Here is a 15,340-nt window from a genome sequence, read left to right as displayed (position 1 = left end):
CACTTTGCCCTGGAATGACAACTAAACTCACTTTACTCTTACCAAAGGCTAACCTGTCCACCTGGGCTGGTCTCCTCTTTGTCTTCTCAAGCCTCCCCTCCAGCAACTATCCTTTCTCCTGCAGCACACCCTCTCCACCCTCCCCACCAGAACACACATGAGCTCTAGGATCTCCTACCTCATGTAACATGTAACAACAACAGCAGCAGCAAACACCTACAGACATCCTTAGCATATATCAGGCACTTTACATACATTCATTCAGTCAGTCTTCACAACTCCTCTAGAAAGCCGATATTATTATATCCCCATTTTACGTATGAGAAAACTGAGGTCCCAGAGCCAGTAAGGGGCAAAGCAGATTTAAATCAAGGCACTTGTGTTCTTTGCCGCTTTTCAAAATACAACAAACAAAACAAGCCTCTCCTTTAATCCAGCTTTCACCTCATTTCTCTGCTCCCATTCACATTAAAACATTTCATGCTACCTGACTTCAAACTATAGTACAAAGCTACAGTAACCAAAACAGCATGGTACTGGTACCAAAGCAGATATAGACCAATGGAACAGAACAAAGCCCTCAGAAATAATACCACACATCTACAGCCATCTGATCTTTGACAAACCTGACAAAAACAAGAAATGGGGAAAGTACTCCCTATTTAATAAATGGTGCTGAGAAAATTGGCTAGCCATAAGTAGAAAGCTGAAACTGGATCCTTTCCTTACTCCTTATACGAAAATTAATTCCAGATGGATTAGAGACCTAAAACCATAAAAACCCTAGAAGAAAACCTAGGTAATACCATTCAGGACATAGGCATGGGCAAGGACTTCATGTCTAAAACACCAAAAGCAACAGCAACAAAAGCCAAAATTGACAAATGGGATCTAATTAAACTAAAGAGCTTCTGCACAGCAAAAGAAACTACCATCACAGTGAACAGGCAACCTATAGAATAGGAGAAAATTTTTGCAATCTACTCATCTGACAAAGGGCTAATATCCAGAACCTATAAAAAACTCAATCAAATTTACAAGAAAAAAACAAACAACCCCATCAAAAAGTGGGCAAAGGATATGAACAGACATTTCTCAAAAGAAGACATTCATACAGCCAACAGACACATGAAAAAATGCTCATCATCACTTGCCATCAAAGAAATGCAAATCAAAATCACAATGAGATACCATCTCACACCAGTTAGAATGGCGATCATTAAAAAAATCAGGAAACAACAGGTGCTGGAGAGGATGTGGAGAAATAGGAACACTTTTACACTGTTGATGGGACTGTAAACTAGTTCAACCATTGTGGAAAACAGTGTGGCGATTCCTCAAGGATCTAGAACTAGAAATACAATTTGACCCAGCCGTCCCATTACTGGGGATATACCCAAAGGATTATAAGTCATGCTGCTATAAAGACACATGCACACATATGTTTATTGCGGCACTATTCACAATAGCAAAGACTTGGAATCAACCCAAATGTCCATCAGTGACAGACTGGATTAAGAAAATGTGGCACATATACACCATGGAATACTTATACACCATGGAATACGATGCAGCCATAAAAAAGGATGAGTTTGTGTCCTTTGTAGGGACATAGATGCAGCTGGAAACCATCATTCTCAGCAAACTACCGCAAGAACAGAAAACCAAATACCACATGTTCTCACTCATAGGTGGGAACTGAACAATGAGATCACTTGGACACAGGAAGCGGAACATCACACACTGGGTCCTATTGTGGGGAGGGGGTTGGGGGGAGGGATAGCATTAGAAGATATACCTAATGTAAATGACGAGTTAACGGGTGCAGCACACCAACATGGCACATGTATACATATGTAACAAACCTGCACGTTGTGCACATGTACCCTAGAACTTAAAGTATTTTAAAAAAAAGAAAGAAAAAGAAAAACATTTCAAGAGTTACATATGGTCCTGTCTTCACTTTCTCATCTCCCATTCTCTCCTCAACACAATCTGATCAGGCTTTCACCCTCAGTAATGTACTAAAGCCAGTCATTCTGGTCACCCACTAACATCTTTGGTAAATCCAATGATGACCTCTCAACAGAATCCAGCACAGTTGGCCCCTCTCTCCTTGAAACACTTTTCCCCCTGACTCCAAGAACACTCTGCTGATTTCCTTCCTGTCTGGCTGGCCACTCCTTCTCCATCTCCTTTGCTGGCCCTTGCTCTTCTGCTTGGCCTGTAACTGTTGACACATTCCTGGGCTGAGTCCTGAGTCCTCTTCCCTTACTCTCTACATGGCCTTAACTTTTCATCTCCAGCAGTAAACTCTAAACTCACATGTCCAATAGCCTGTTCAATTTCCATTTCAAATTTAACACAGCCAACACAGAACTCTTTTTTTCTCCAGCACTGTGCCAGATACTATGATTACAGAGCTGCTAAACTGGGCCTTTCCCCAAGGAGCCTCCCTTTCTTTGTAGCCTTCAACTCAAAGCAGAGTTAGTTACATACCCCTAGGGGCCGCAGGCCAGCTGCCAGGGCCATCAGACTATACTTCCTTGGGAGTTTTTCTAAGAGCTGTAGTCCAGTCCCCCATATCCCCTACAACCATCTTTAGGCAGTGAGTGCCTGAGGTTTCTCTCCACCCACTCTGCTTTGTCACTGCTGACAGTGTGGTGAAGCCAGAAGTGCCAAGTTGCTCATCCCAGGCTGGACAATCTCTAAAAGGGTCTTTGACCATCAAGCTCCAATAACCAAAGCAAATTACAGGTACAACTGCTGAGAAACAATGCATGTTGAAAAGATGTCCCCCCACCTCAAATTGAAGATGACCGCTCTACCGCAATCTCCTTGAAATGCATAGGTGATGACCAGCAGAGAACTGTAAAGGTTAGCCTTGGGACCTAGTCCACTCTGCAGCTAAGCAGACCATCCCATTCAAACCCAAGTCTCAGCAGATTATGAGACCACAAGCAGATTATGAGCGCTGGAAAATCAGCACCAGGAACTGTAGGATCCCCAAAGGTATCTGCCCCAGGGGCCCAGCCATTTGACTTTATTAACTAACCACTCTGCCATCAGTATCTCCCTCCTTTCTCATGCCTAGTAACACACTGCTCAATTAAACCCTGTCTGTCTAAACAGAGTGTCATATTCTGCTGTAACATAAAAAAAAGCTGATTCTATTATCAAAGATCTGAGTTCAAGGACTGAGTCCTTGTCCCTTGAACAAGTCCTTTACACTTAGGACAACAATATAATTTATCATTCAAGACAGGATAATTTTGAGAGTGAAAGTGAGTGCTATTGACAATTATACCAGAAACAAGAGGCATAAACCAGGACTATTTCAGGCAAATGAGAAAGCAGGGTCATCCTAAATAAATCTTTGACTCTTAATCCCTTCATCTGTGAAATAGAAATTAAAATCCCTACATGTCCCTCCCAAAATGGTTGTGAGAATCAAGTAATCAATGTTGATTACTTGAGAATCAATGTTGTATAATCTGGTGCTTTGTAAACAAAAAGGCAATATATACATAAGATACAGTAGAAAAAGACATAGGCTTCTAAAGGCAAACTAGTACAATAGAAAAAGAATTAGAAAGTTTTCCAAAATCAATTAGGTGCATAAAATCTTCTGATCAGAGTCCCAATAAAATCTGAGGACAGGGGCTTATCTATCATTTTCAATGCTGTAACCCCAGGATTTGGCCCAAGGTCTGGCACATTTCCAAATGAACAAATGAATGCATAAGAATTAGTAATTTAAGAAATTCTTTCACTGCCAAACTCTCCCAACAAACTGATGAAGAGAGCATATCCTGCTCAGTAGGCCAAGTCTATAGAGGCCAAGCACGGAATGACCCCTCCAGTAAAATGTGTCTTGCCTGAACAATCCTTACTGCATTACAATATTTCTACCCTTATCTCCTTGACATTTCTAGGGTTCAGACTGCTTATTCTTTTGATTCTTAAGAATAAAATGAATAAAACTCAAACATAAACATTCCAATGTAATTCAATTCAGAGTTCAGTTTCCTCCATCAGCACAATCTCAGACTACTTACAGTTACAGTCCCAGGTAAGAAGCATAAACATCATAAACGGTCATTCAGTAAGCTTTCCAGAGGAAATACAATACCCAAAACCAAAAGAACATTTCTGGGTGAGTACTCCATTTTCTGTCGACTCCAAGAGCAGCAGCACAGTCCTTGAGCCCAGGAATTCTGAGCTGGAGCTTCCCTTCGCCACTGAGAGACATGTCCTAGGCCCTGCTTCCTCTTTGTAAAATCCACCTGACGTCGTATCCTTAGGATACCTCATGGACTTCAGTTGAAGAGCAAATAACATGTGTAAAGTACACTCACTATACAAATTAAAGGTAAGAGTGGAAGACGTGACTATGAGAAGCTGATCCAGTTCTGTCATGGCCAAACCTGAGGTGCCATTCATTTCAACCAGTCCAAGGTCCAGCCCCTACTCTATGGGTAGAAGCACCCTCTGGAAATTGGGGCAAGTCCCTAATCGCCATATACTGCCGAGAAAGCCAGATATCACCTAGCTTTCTCCAGTTCCTCCCAACTCTTCGCAGTTCTTATTCTGTATGGGAGAAGAAGGGAAATTAGAAACAGACGAGGAGGGCCGAGAGCGGTGGCTCGCGCCTGTAATCTCAGCACTTTGGGAGGCCGAGGTGGGTGGATCACGAGGTCAGGAGTTTGAGACAAGCCTGGCCAACATAGTGAAACCCTGTCTCTACTAAAAATACAAAAAAAAAAAAAATTAGCGGGGCATGGTGGCAGGTACCTGTAATCCCAGCTACTGGGGAGGCTGAGACAGGAGAATCACTTGAACTCGGGAGGCAGAAGTTGCAGTGAGCCAAGATCGCGCCATTGCACTTTAGCCTGGCCAACAAGAGCGAGACTCTGTCTCAAAAAAAAAAAAGAAAGAAAGAAAAGAAAAGAGAGAAAGAGAAACAGAAGAGGAGAAGAGATGCAACTAAAAAATTCCTGAAAGGTAGTACCACGATTGGATTTGTAATTTTCTGACTTGTGGGCACTAAAATTCTAAAGATTCTGAATTAACTTTCTTTGTAGTTTACCTAAACTTGGCTCAAAATAATCCCCTAAAAGTCCCAATAATTTTGTCCTATAAAATTCTGAAATGGAAGAAGGGCCACCTTGCACCTCTTGCTGGCCCCGGGTCTCCCAGGACCTCATACAAGTGACACTCAGCTATATAGGACAGCGATTTACTCTATGAATCACCACGGACAAAAAAAATAAAGACCCATTTCCTCTAAATGACAAAGAAACACTTGAAAAGTGGCAAAAAAAAAAAAATAGAAAGCAAGATTGATGCGTTTCTAGTAAATACCAGTCACTATGCAGTGACCATTTCACTCCTGACTCTCTTGACATCAGACGGGGGATTTGATATTTAAAACAAAGTATCTTTCCAACAACTTTTTCCTTTGCCTGAAGACAATCACGGAAAAGACCCTTCTTAAAAAACAAACAAACAAACAAACCCAGAAGAAAAAATTGGAAGATGAGAAAAAAGTATGCCTAAAAGCCAAATCTGAAAAATCACTTGTATTAAATGAGGCAAAGTAAAATACAGTTAACACAGATGTGCTCCCTGAACATGCAATTACTTGATTCATCTGCCTTGGTAAAGTCACCAGCTTCCAAAACCAAGAAGTATACAAAATATATGTTAACTCTTTTCTTTTTGAGACAGAGTCTTACTCTGTTGCCCAGGCTGGAGTGCAGTAGCGCAATCTTGGCTCACTGCAACCTCTGCCTCCCAGGTTCAACTCAAAATACATGTTAACTCTTAAACTAATTAAACAAGATTAACTAGGAAACTCTTAAACTAGTTAAACAAGATTAACTAGGAAACCAGAATCTATCTTGAAAACATCAGTTAACTAAAATAGGGATATAGGTGGTTTTCACACATCTTTTGAATATCTAAATTCTACAACTATTACTTTGAAAACTTCAAATTCAGAAGGTATTCAACAGTCTTTGGAAACCCAAGAAGTGCTTGAAATAACTACCAATTATCTTGCTAATCCAAACTTTACAAATATTCCATGAAAATCAGGTCAGCACAGGATAATTCATTCTTATTTAGCACAATTAATCAAACAGTTGAAGAATTAAACACAAATAAATAATCTATTATTGCCAGTTTTCTAAACCTATAGTTAATTCTTTTATATCTGCCCAAAAAGAAACCAGGGAAATGGAAGACACAGACACTGAAGACTCCTTATATAAGGATGTAAACTATGGAACACTTTTTTTTTTTTTTAAGAGACAGGATCTTGCTCTGCCACACAGGCTAGAGTACAGTAGTACCATCATAGCTCACGTTAGTAACCTTGAACTCCTGGGCTCAAGTGATCCTCCTGTCTCAGCCTCCTGAGTACCCAGGACTATAAGCATATCACCATGTCCAGCTAATCTGCAACTTTTTGTAGAGACTGGGTCTTGCTATGTTGCCCAGGCTGGTCTTGAACTCCTGGTCTCAAGTGATCCTCCTGTTTCAGCCTCCCAAAGTGCTAGGATTACATACATGAGCCACTGCGCTCGAACACAAATTGAACGTTCCTACTGCAGACAAGACACAAATAAAGAACATTTTTGGCAGAAAGTCTCTAAGCTACATTCGAAGATAACTCTTCTTGACCTACAAACAATAAACTATAGGTAGACTGAAGTCTTTGGAAGCTCTTATAAGACAGCCAAAGCAGGAAAACTGCCTATCTGAAGAAAATGTCAGATGATAAAAAACCGTTTTACAACAGAGGATGTCACTATGATATAGCGTAAAAAGGCTTTAAAGCTAAGACTGTTTTATAAGCTTTTTCCAGCCAAATCAAACTTTATATAAAGGGAACTTTTTCCTGTATAAAGTTCTGATCTTAAGGAACTATGAGAGTGCTCCAATGTTATGAACTGTATCCTGTTCTTATAATGCTCATTTTTAGAAAAACTAGAGAGTTGTGCTAAAGAGAAACAGTTTTATTAGTTGATAATTTTCCAAATTAAAGTTAAAATTTAGTGAATAAATGATATGATTCGGTCATAACATGAAAGAACAAGGGCATGTTCAAAAGAACCCGAAACAGAAGTCAGGTTCAGCAATCAGTCCTGGTTTCACCACTGGCATATATGGCTTGGGCAAGTTACCTATCAAGACTGAACCTCAGCCTCTAATCTATAAAATAGGAATATTTACTAGATCTCTAATAGTCTATTTCTTTACAGTTCCTTCCCTTTTTCTTAAAATAATTTTGTTAGAACAGGTTTTCTCTAAGATTACTTTCATAATACTAGAAGTTGGCTAGAATTTGATAATAACTATTCCATTATCCTCAATATTTATTGAATTCTGTGCTGTCTGACCTTTTGGCTATAGTTACATATCTGTTATATAAAGGAAAATACACCTTTTATAATTTTATTCCAGTTGAACCAAATTAAGGAACTGCCCCTTAGCCCAGTTCTCAGGTGAGGTACTTCAAACTTGAAAGAATATGTGTATTGGTACTTCATATGTCACTGACCATCATAATACACAGTCATTTAAGCTTCTTAACATACTGTAGTTATACAGCTACATTTACAAACCAAAAATTTTAATGAGGCTAATTTTAAATATATTTAAGTATATTTTAGAAATCACAGTTGATATCTTTTTTGTGTGTGTGTGACAGTACAGTGATTTATTGGAAGGGTTTCCAGCACATACCCAAGAAAAGGCAGTGTGAGCGTACTCAGAGAGAGACATGCCCTTAGTATCTAACTTCTTAATAGGTGTAACCTTTAAAGCATGTGCCTGCCTCATCTGTAAACTGCAGAATACCGAATACTGTACATTCCCACTTATGTAAATTTTATTAAAATTAATAAGCAAGAAATTACAGATAAGTGGTGATAACCTTAGGGAGATAAAGGTCTTTTATTAAGGAAGAGAAATGATGGTGATATAAATAAAAATACTGTTTATATCCACACAAATTTGAAAAATGTAAAAGTAAAGACTTTGTGGCAACAATAAAAATGTGAAAATATGTTTCCTTAGAATTGGCAGTCAACATAATTAAGTATGTTAATGCCTATGATGGATGCTGTGCAAGTTGCTATTAGTCCGATTCTTATTCTTTTCATCTGTTAAAAAGAAAATACTGGCCAGGTGTGATGGCTCATGCCTGTAATCCCAGCACTTCGGGAGGCCAAGGAGAAAGGATCACTTGAGGCCAGGAGTTCAAGATCAGCCTGGGCAACACAGCAAGGCTATCTTTACAAAAAATTAAAAATTAGCTGGGCACAGTAGTGTGCCCATAGTCCTGGCTACTCAGGAGGCTTAGGCAGGAGGATCACTTGAGCTTGGGAGACAGAAGCTGCTGTGAGTCATGACTGTACCTCTGCACTCCAGCCTGGTGACAGAGCAAGACCCTGTGTCAAAAAGAAAAAAAAAAAAAAAAGAAAATACTATTATCTATCTATCTATCTTACCTGTCTTAAAATATTATTATCTATTTTATGGCATAGTTTTGAGAATTCCGTAAGGTAACAAAAAAGTTTTTGGTCCTGGAAATTAGGAGGTGCTCAATAAATATCAGTTGATGCTCAACAGTAAATAATGCACTAATTGTTGTAAATGCATGATGATTCTTTTTTGCTCATATTTCACTTAGTTTCTGCAGGCTATTAAAATTAATTGGTATGTAAAATAAAATTCTGAAATGAATACTCTAATTCAGGGACTAGCAAACTATTACCTGCAGAGCCAAATCTGGGTGTTTGGTAAATGAAATTTGTTTACATACTGTTTATGGCTCTTTTCACATGATAAAATCAAAGATTAGAAGTTGTTATTAAGACAGCATGGCCCAAAAAAGCTAAAATATTTACTATCTGGCCTTCTAGAGAAAGATTTTCAACCTCTGCTCTAATTCCGCCAGCCTCAAAATACAACAGGAAAGAGTCTTAAGAGAAATCACTTTTTTTTCACAATTTGCAAGGCCTTCATTTTTTAAAAAGAAATCCTAACAAGTCTCACATTTACGGAATCAGCATTTTTGGTCACTTCAACAAACCAAAAGGTCTTTTCAGATTTACCATTGTGAAAACTGTACTTCCCCACAAGCTCCTGAATCTACTACGCTGAACTAATTTTACAAACATCTCAAAAAAAAAAAAAGAACTTTAAGCTGAATCGACAAACATATACCCTTAGTCCCAAGGTAATTTTCTGAAAGAAGTTAGCCTTAAAAGTAGGGCCTAAACAATATGCCTTTACATTAAAGTGTATCCTTCTATTAATAGATAAATTTAAATAAGACAATATAATTTCTGCCTATGTTTGTAGAAGTATATAATCGTTCCTTATATGAAATAGATTTTTATTGTTAGCTTCAATAGACTTATAACCCTAAGCTAAATATACCTGAATAAGTGATCAACATTCAAAAAAGCAAAATCAAATATCCAATTTATGTTTTTAAATAAAAATGGGGTTACTCACTGAGGTAAAGGGTAAGGATCCTTTACTTCTCAGCCCTTGACACCCTTTCAGGTGGCAGATTAGCTTTCTATAGTCTGAATATGGTGGAAAAAATCTGTACATTAGAAGGATAACAAGAGCTTGTCCATTTTCCTTTCTCAGATGTTAGTGCTTTCTCCCTTGATGAAATAAATTGTTCTAAAGTAGGAACGAGAACAAGGACTTTGAGACATGATGCAAAAAAAAAAGGCCCCACACACAAAAAAAGGTAAGCTATTCATAAAATGTAGGCTCTAAAAGAAATTCTAGTGCTAAAATATAACCCTAAACATCATACCTGTGAGGATGGCTCCCTCAACTGCTGCTCTACTCCCTTCATCAACAGGTAATCCATTCATTCCAAGTTTAAAGGGAAAAAATTTGAGTATCTATCATCTTTTCAAATCAGATATCATATGTCCTGCTCAGAAAATTTCTATATAGAAAAATAACAAACTTCCCGACTGTCCTTCAAAAGGACCAGACTCATCTAACACTTTACCCATAAGCCAGTAGCCGGAAAAACCTGTCATACCCCGAAGATACAAACCTCCCGTCGAACGACACTTGCAGTTCTCTCCATGTGATCAGTTTTCCTTTTGGATTTCATTATGCTTTAACAGAAAGTAAAATTAAGTTATTACATATTATCTTCACAAAAATAATAAAATTAGTTTTTCCTGAAATATCATGGTTATCCTAAATACAGTGTAACACTATGGATCCTATAAAGTGGCCAGTGAGTATTTGCCTATCTAACTGAAGTTTTGGCCGGGCATGGTGGTTCACGCCTGTAATCCCAGCACTTTGGGAGGGCGAGGCAGGCAGATCATCTGAGGTCAGGAGTACGAGACCAGCCTGACCAACATGGCGAAACCCTGTCTCTACCAAAAACACAAAAATTAGCCAGGTGTGGTGGTGCCCGCCTGTAATCCCAGCTACTTGGGAGGCTAAGACGGGAGAATCGCTTCAATCCAGTAGGTGGAGGTTGCAGTGAGCTGAGATCACGCCACTGCACTCCAGCCTGGGTGACAGAGCAAGATTCCATCTCAGGAAAAAAAAAAAAAAGGGTTAACAACCTGACAGCATGCACGCTGAAGCCAAGATGCTACCTTTCTGGGAGTCTGATAGGCCTCCCACAACCATCAGCAGGTCGGGTCGTTTTGAAAATCAACTTCAAATGACATAGAAGGCTTAATGACTCACCTGGTTAGAGTAAGGTGGCGCAAAGTGCTGAGTGTCAATCTCAGTGAAGCAGCCTCAGTACGGATGGCTCCAACAGAGCACCGCAACAACCCAGGAATCACAACAGCAGCACAGGCCATGGCACTTCCTGGGAAAACATAAAATTGAAATTTCAAACTGCTGTTTTAAAAAGTGGGGAAATAGCAGACCATTTTAGAAGGTCAGTGAAGAAGAATTTGGATTTCTGTTGGTGCTATTATGAGTCAAGCTACCAGCAAAGCAGCCAAGAGCCTAACTTCACCTTGACAAAATTTCTTCCACTATTTAGAGTTGACTCAAGGTATCTCCACAATTATGTATATAAGTATGTAATTTTTGGTGCTATCAAATATTCGTGTTCTCTATTGCTTTCTAAAATCTCTGACCAAGTTCACAGGACTAATCTTATGCTATTATAGAAGAAGGGAGATTTTGTAACTTCCTGATAATTGTATTCTATCTAAAGAGCACTACATAAGTCTTTTATATTTCTTGTTAGGTAAAGTGTAAGAGGAAGATAAATTTACCGTGATTCCCAAACAAGAAGCTTAAGGTTCCCAGATATTAAAAAACCAAAACTGATAAAAATAACTATTCATAATAGCCCAAACTGGAAACTATCCAAATGCCATTACTAGGGGAGATAAGCTAATTGTGATATATTCACACAGTAAGATACACTATACAGCAATGAAAACAAACTGCAACTACATGCAGTAACAGATGAATATCACAAATAACATACTGAATGAAAGAAGCCAGACCCCAAAGAACAGATATTCTTTTACTCTAAAGCATATAAAGTATAAAAACAGACAAAATGAATCTATGATGTCAGAAATCAAGTTAGTAATTTCCCTTGAGGTGGCAGTGACAATGTTGTTTCTTAATCTGGGTGCAGACTGCATGAGTATTTTCACTTTTTGTAAAACTGATTAAGCTGTCCTCTTAGGATCTGTGTAGTCTTCTGTTTGTACTTGAACTTCAACAAAAAGTTAAACACACACACTCACACACACACACACACACACACACACAGAGATTCTTCAACATTTCAAATTCTAAAAACTACCAGCCTATCAAGAAATGCACTGATTAGGAGTCAGATGATATTTCTTTTTGGTTCCTTTTATATCATTTTCCTACGTCAATTTTTAAACATTTGTCTAAAATGGCCACATTTAATATGTTACATTGCTCTATCTGTCCTTTTCTATCTTAGTTACCTTGAGAATAAATGAAAATGCATGTGAATACTTCTTTCTCTGAGCTTTTTGGGAGGCAGTATATAAATTAATTGTAATAAATTGCTGTTAGCAAAATATTCAAGCTAAGTGTTTACACTCCTACCCCATATTCATTAATTTGGTCCTTCATTCAACAAGTATCTATCAAGAGTCCAGTATGTGGCAGGCACCGGCGTAAGCAATGGTGCTACAGGCATGAAGAAAACAAAAACCTTAGGGAGTGTGCACTCAATAGATGAAGACAGAAAATAAATAAAAATAAATAAATCTGATGGTGATATGTCATATATAGTTTATTCAGTTATACCCCAATCATATTAAAAAGCTCACTGCTTCATAACTAGTCTTTAGATAAATGATATATTTCTTCTTTTCATAGTATGTTGCATCATCATTGTGGATAAGCATGGTACTTGCTATTTTTCTCTTTACTAAATGAAAAAAGCAGAAGGCCTCTTCGACCTCATTCAAGACCACTAAATGTAGTTTCTCTCCATTAAATGTTCTAAGTCAATAATGTTACCTTCATCCGTGAAAGAAAGAAGTTGAAACTTACTTTAAAAGTCCACGAGATTTTAGTAGTCATTAAGAATATGGTCAGCTGATTGACAGAATATTTTGGTCCTGCTATTACACTGAGACTTTTGGATGTACAGCAGTTGGAACGTGGACAGTTTTTCCATGCATTAAAATTCTCACAAAGTTCCTGCAATGGCAAAAACAACATATAACAATGTTTTGGGGAACTGATCAAAAGCACTATTACCTCTTAGCTGCCAAAGGAAAGGTTCATTATAATCAGTAGGCATCACCTCACAACAAGCCCACTCTCAATTACCCGCTCTCCATTCATTCTTCCCTCCATGCTTCCATTTTTCTTTTTTGATTATTTATCTTACAGCTTCTTTTGTTCATCTTCCTTGGCCTGTCTTTAACACCTTCTACTTAGGATATCCACCCCAGGAAACAGCAGACCAAAGGCTAGAATGACACAGTTATATGTCACTTAAGGCCAAGTTCCCTGATAAAATTTAACCACTATATTGTTAAATATGGAAATACTGTTCTGTTCAATGTTTTAGACAACTATTGCTAAAATAAGTTGCCCTCACAATAGGATACATTGTTTAATGATTATGCTGTTTGAATGGTCTCCTTCTCAACTGAACTGGAAAACAAATGTTAATTTTAAAAGCAGTTCTTGCCGGGCACAGTGGCTCATGCCTGTAATCCCAGCACTTTGGGAGGCTAAGGTGGGTAGATCGCTTGAGGTCAGGAGTTCGAGAGCAGACTGGCCAACATGGTGAAACCCCATCTCTACTAAAAATACAAAAAATTAGCTGGGTATGGTGTCGGGCACCTGTAATCCCAGTTACTAGGGAGGCTGAGGCAGGAGAATCGCTTGAACCCGGGAGGCGGAGGTTGCAGTGAGCCAAGATTGTGCCATTACAATCCAGCCTAGGCAACAAAAGCGAAACTCAGTCTCAAAAAAAAAAAAAAAAGCAGTTCTCTTTAAAATTCCGAGTTTATTTTGTAAAAGTAACCATGACCAAGAGTGCCACCTACTGGTAAAGGACATTTTAATAAAATTCTGTTCAAAGTGCTTTCCAAAGCTTTATGCCAGACCTAAAATACAAAAAATTAAAAACCTGCTAATTTTTTGAAATATGTCCAGTGGTTTCATACTGTAAGTATTTAGTCAACCACAGCAGATCAATATATATCAAGTTATTTCTAAAACCACATAAAGAAGAACATTCCATCAATGTCTGTATCCTCACAGGTCTTCCCTTACCAAGAAATCTTAACTAATTTTATTTCTGAAATGCAGAAAATTATAATAAATGCTAAATAAAACTGACACTCACTAAATATGTAGTAAAACAAACTTCTGTAAGCAACAGATTAAATTTAACATTTAAGATTAATTACATGGTTTCAGTTCAACAGGTATACTGAGTTCATTCAACAATTACTGGGGTGCCAGGCACTATTTTAGGCCTTGAAGATATAATAAAGAACTAGACACAAGGCCCTTGCCATCATGAAGCAGAGACAGATAGCAGTAAACAAATGATTAACAAGATAATTATAGATTATGGTGAGTATGATAAAGGAAGTAAGAGTGATGGGGTAGGTGGGGGAAATATTAAGAAAGATATCTCTCCAGGGATGACACCTTGGCTGAGACCTGAATGATGAGGAAACGGCAGCCAAGCAATGTTAAAGGCAGATCACTCTGGCAGAAGGACTAGCAAGAGCAAAGATCCTAATGCAGAAATAAGTCCGGCATGTGAAGAGGAACCAAGGCCAGTATGACTGGAGAGCAGTAAGCTGGTAAGAGTGAAATGAGATGAAGTCCAGCAGCCTATAGTAAGGGTAGGAATTTTATCCTAAGGGTAACGGGAAGCAACTGCAAAGTCTGAATCAATCAGGAGAAGGACAAGACCTAATTTATATTTTTAAAGGACTGCTCAAGTTGCTGTGGGAAGGATAATAGAGAGGGGCAGGAGTGGAACTAGGAAGTCCAGTTAAAAGACTCTGGTCTAAGATTATAATAAGGTAACAGCTACAGAGATGGCAGAAGTAGATGAACATGACACATATTTTGGAATTAGAGCCCCAAAACTTGCTGATGCATTAGGCAGGGTGTGAGAGGACACTGACAGAGAAAAGCCAGGAATGCCTCAACAAACACAAATGCACTGAAATTAAGTAAGTTCAAAGAACAATCATGACATCTGCCAATTTAGAATCAGGTGTCACTGAGGAAGAAAAGGGGCTCCTCTTGGTAAACAAGTAGTATACACAGAGCATTTGACTTGAAATCAGCAGAACTGGGCTCAGGTGTGACCCCTTCCTGCTTTCTAATCTTCAGCAATTTTAGCCATTTTAACATTACCCATGCCACCTCACTGGATTACTGAGAGGAATAAATAAAACGTCTACCAAAGTACCTGGCAAGCAAGAGTGTTACTAAAATCAGTCCTAATACACTGACCCCTTCTCTTCCTTGTCAAACAACCTAGAGAGGTGGAGGTTTGGTATTGCCAATAAACAACTCCCTCTGGCCTGATATACAACAGCACTCATCAAATACACTTTGCATTATACAATTATGACTTACTTTTTTTTTTTTGAGATGGAATCTAGCTCTGTCGCCCAGGTTAGAGTGCAGTGGCACCATCTAGGCTCACTGCAACCTCCGCCTCCCAGGTTCAAGTGATTCTCCCACCTCAGCCTCCCAAGTAGCTGGGATTACAGGCACGTGCCACCACACCTGGCTAATTTTTGTAGTTTTAGTAGAGACCGGGTTTCAT

At 38.6% G+C, this 15,340-nt stretch overlaps 1 protein-coding gene and 1 pseudogene across 8 annotated transcripts in view; one reads left to right on the top strand and one right to left on the bottom strand.

Moving 5' to 3' along the window:
* OXNAD1 (oxidoreductase NAD binding domain containing 1) overlaps positions 1-15,340 on the bottom strand; it is a 91,212-nt gene that overhangs the window by 73,114 nt on the left and 2,758 nt on the right. For 5 of the 8 annotated variants that reach the window (XR_003118055.1, XR_003118056.1, XM_025375073.1 and 2 more), the window contains exons 2-5: positions 12,577-12,726; positions 10,756-10,882; positions 10,100-10,163; positions 9,532-9,708 (exon numbers count right to left, since the gene is read on the bottom strand). Coding sequence is in view for 6 of the 8 variants with exons in the window: in XM_025375073.1 (XP_025230858.1) it covers positions 9,532-9,633 (102 nt within the window). In the remaining 2 variants the exon portion in view is untranslated. The remainder of the gene's footprint in view (positions 1-9,531; positions 9,709-10,099; positions 10,164-10,755; positions 10,883-12,576; positions 12,727-15,340) is intronic. The other 3 variants (XM_025375069.1, XM_025375068.1, XM_025375067.1) reach the window with 1 other exon arrangement.
* On the top strand, positions 2,949-6,825 carry LOC112618376 (annotated as a pseudogene).

This window comes from Theropithecus gelada, chromosome 2 (assembly GCF_003255815.1).
Source record: "Theropithecus gelada isolate Dixy chromosome 2, Tgel_1.0, whole genome shotgun sequence".
NCBI classification, from domain to species: domain Eukaryota; kingdom Metazoa; phylum Chordata; class Mammalia; order Primates; family Cercopithecidae; genus Theropithecus; species Theropithecus gelada.
Note: the sequence above shows the minus strand (reverse complement) of the source record. Positions and strands in the feature narration are given on the sequence as shown.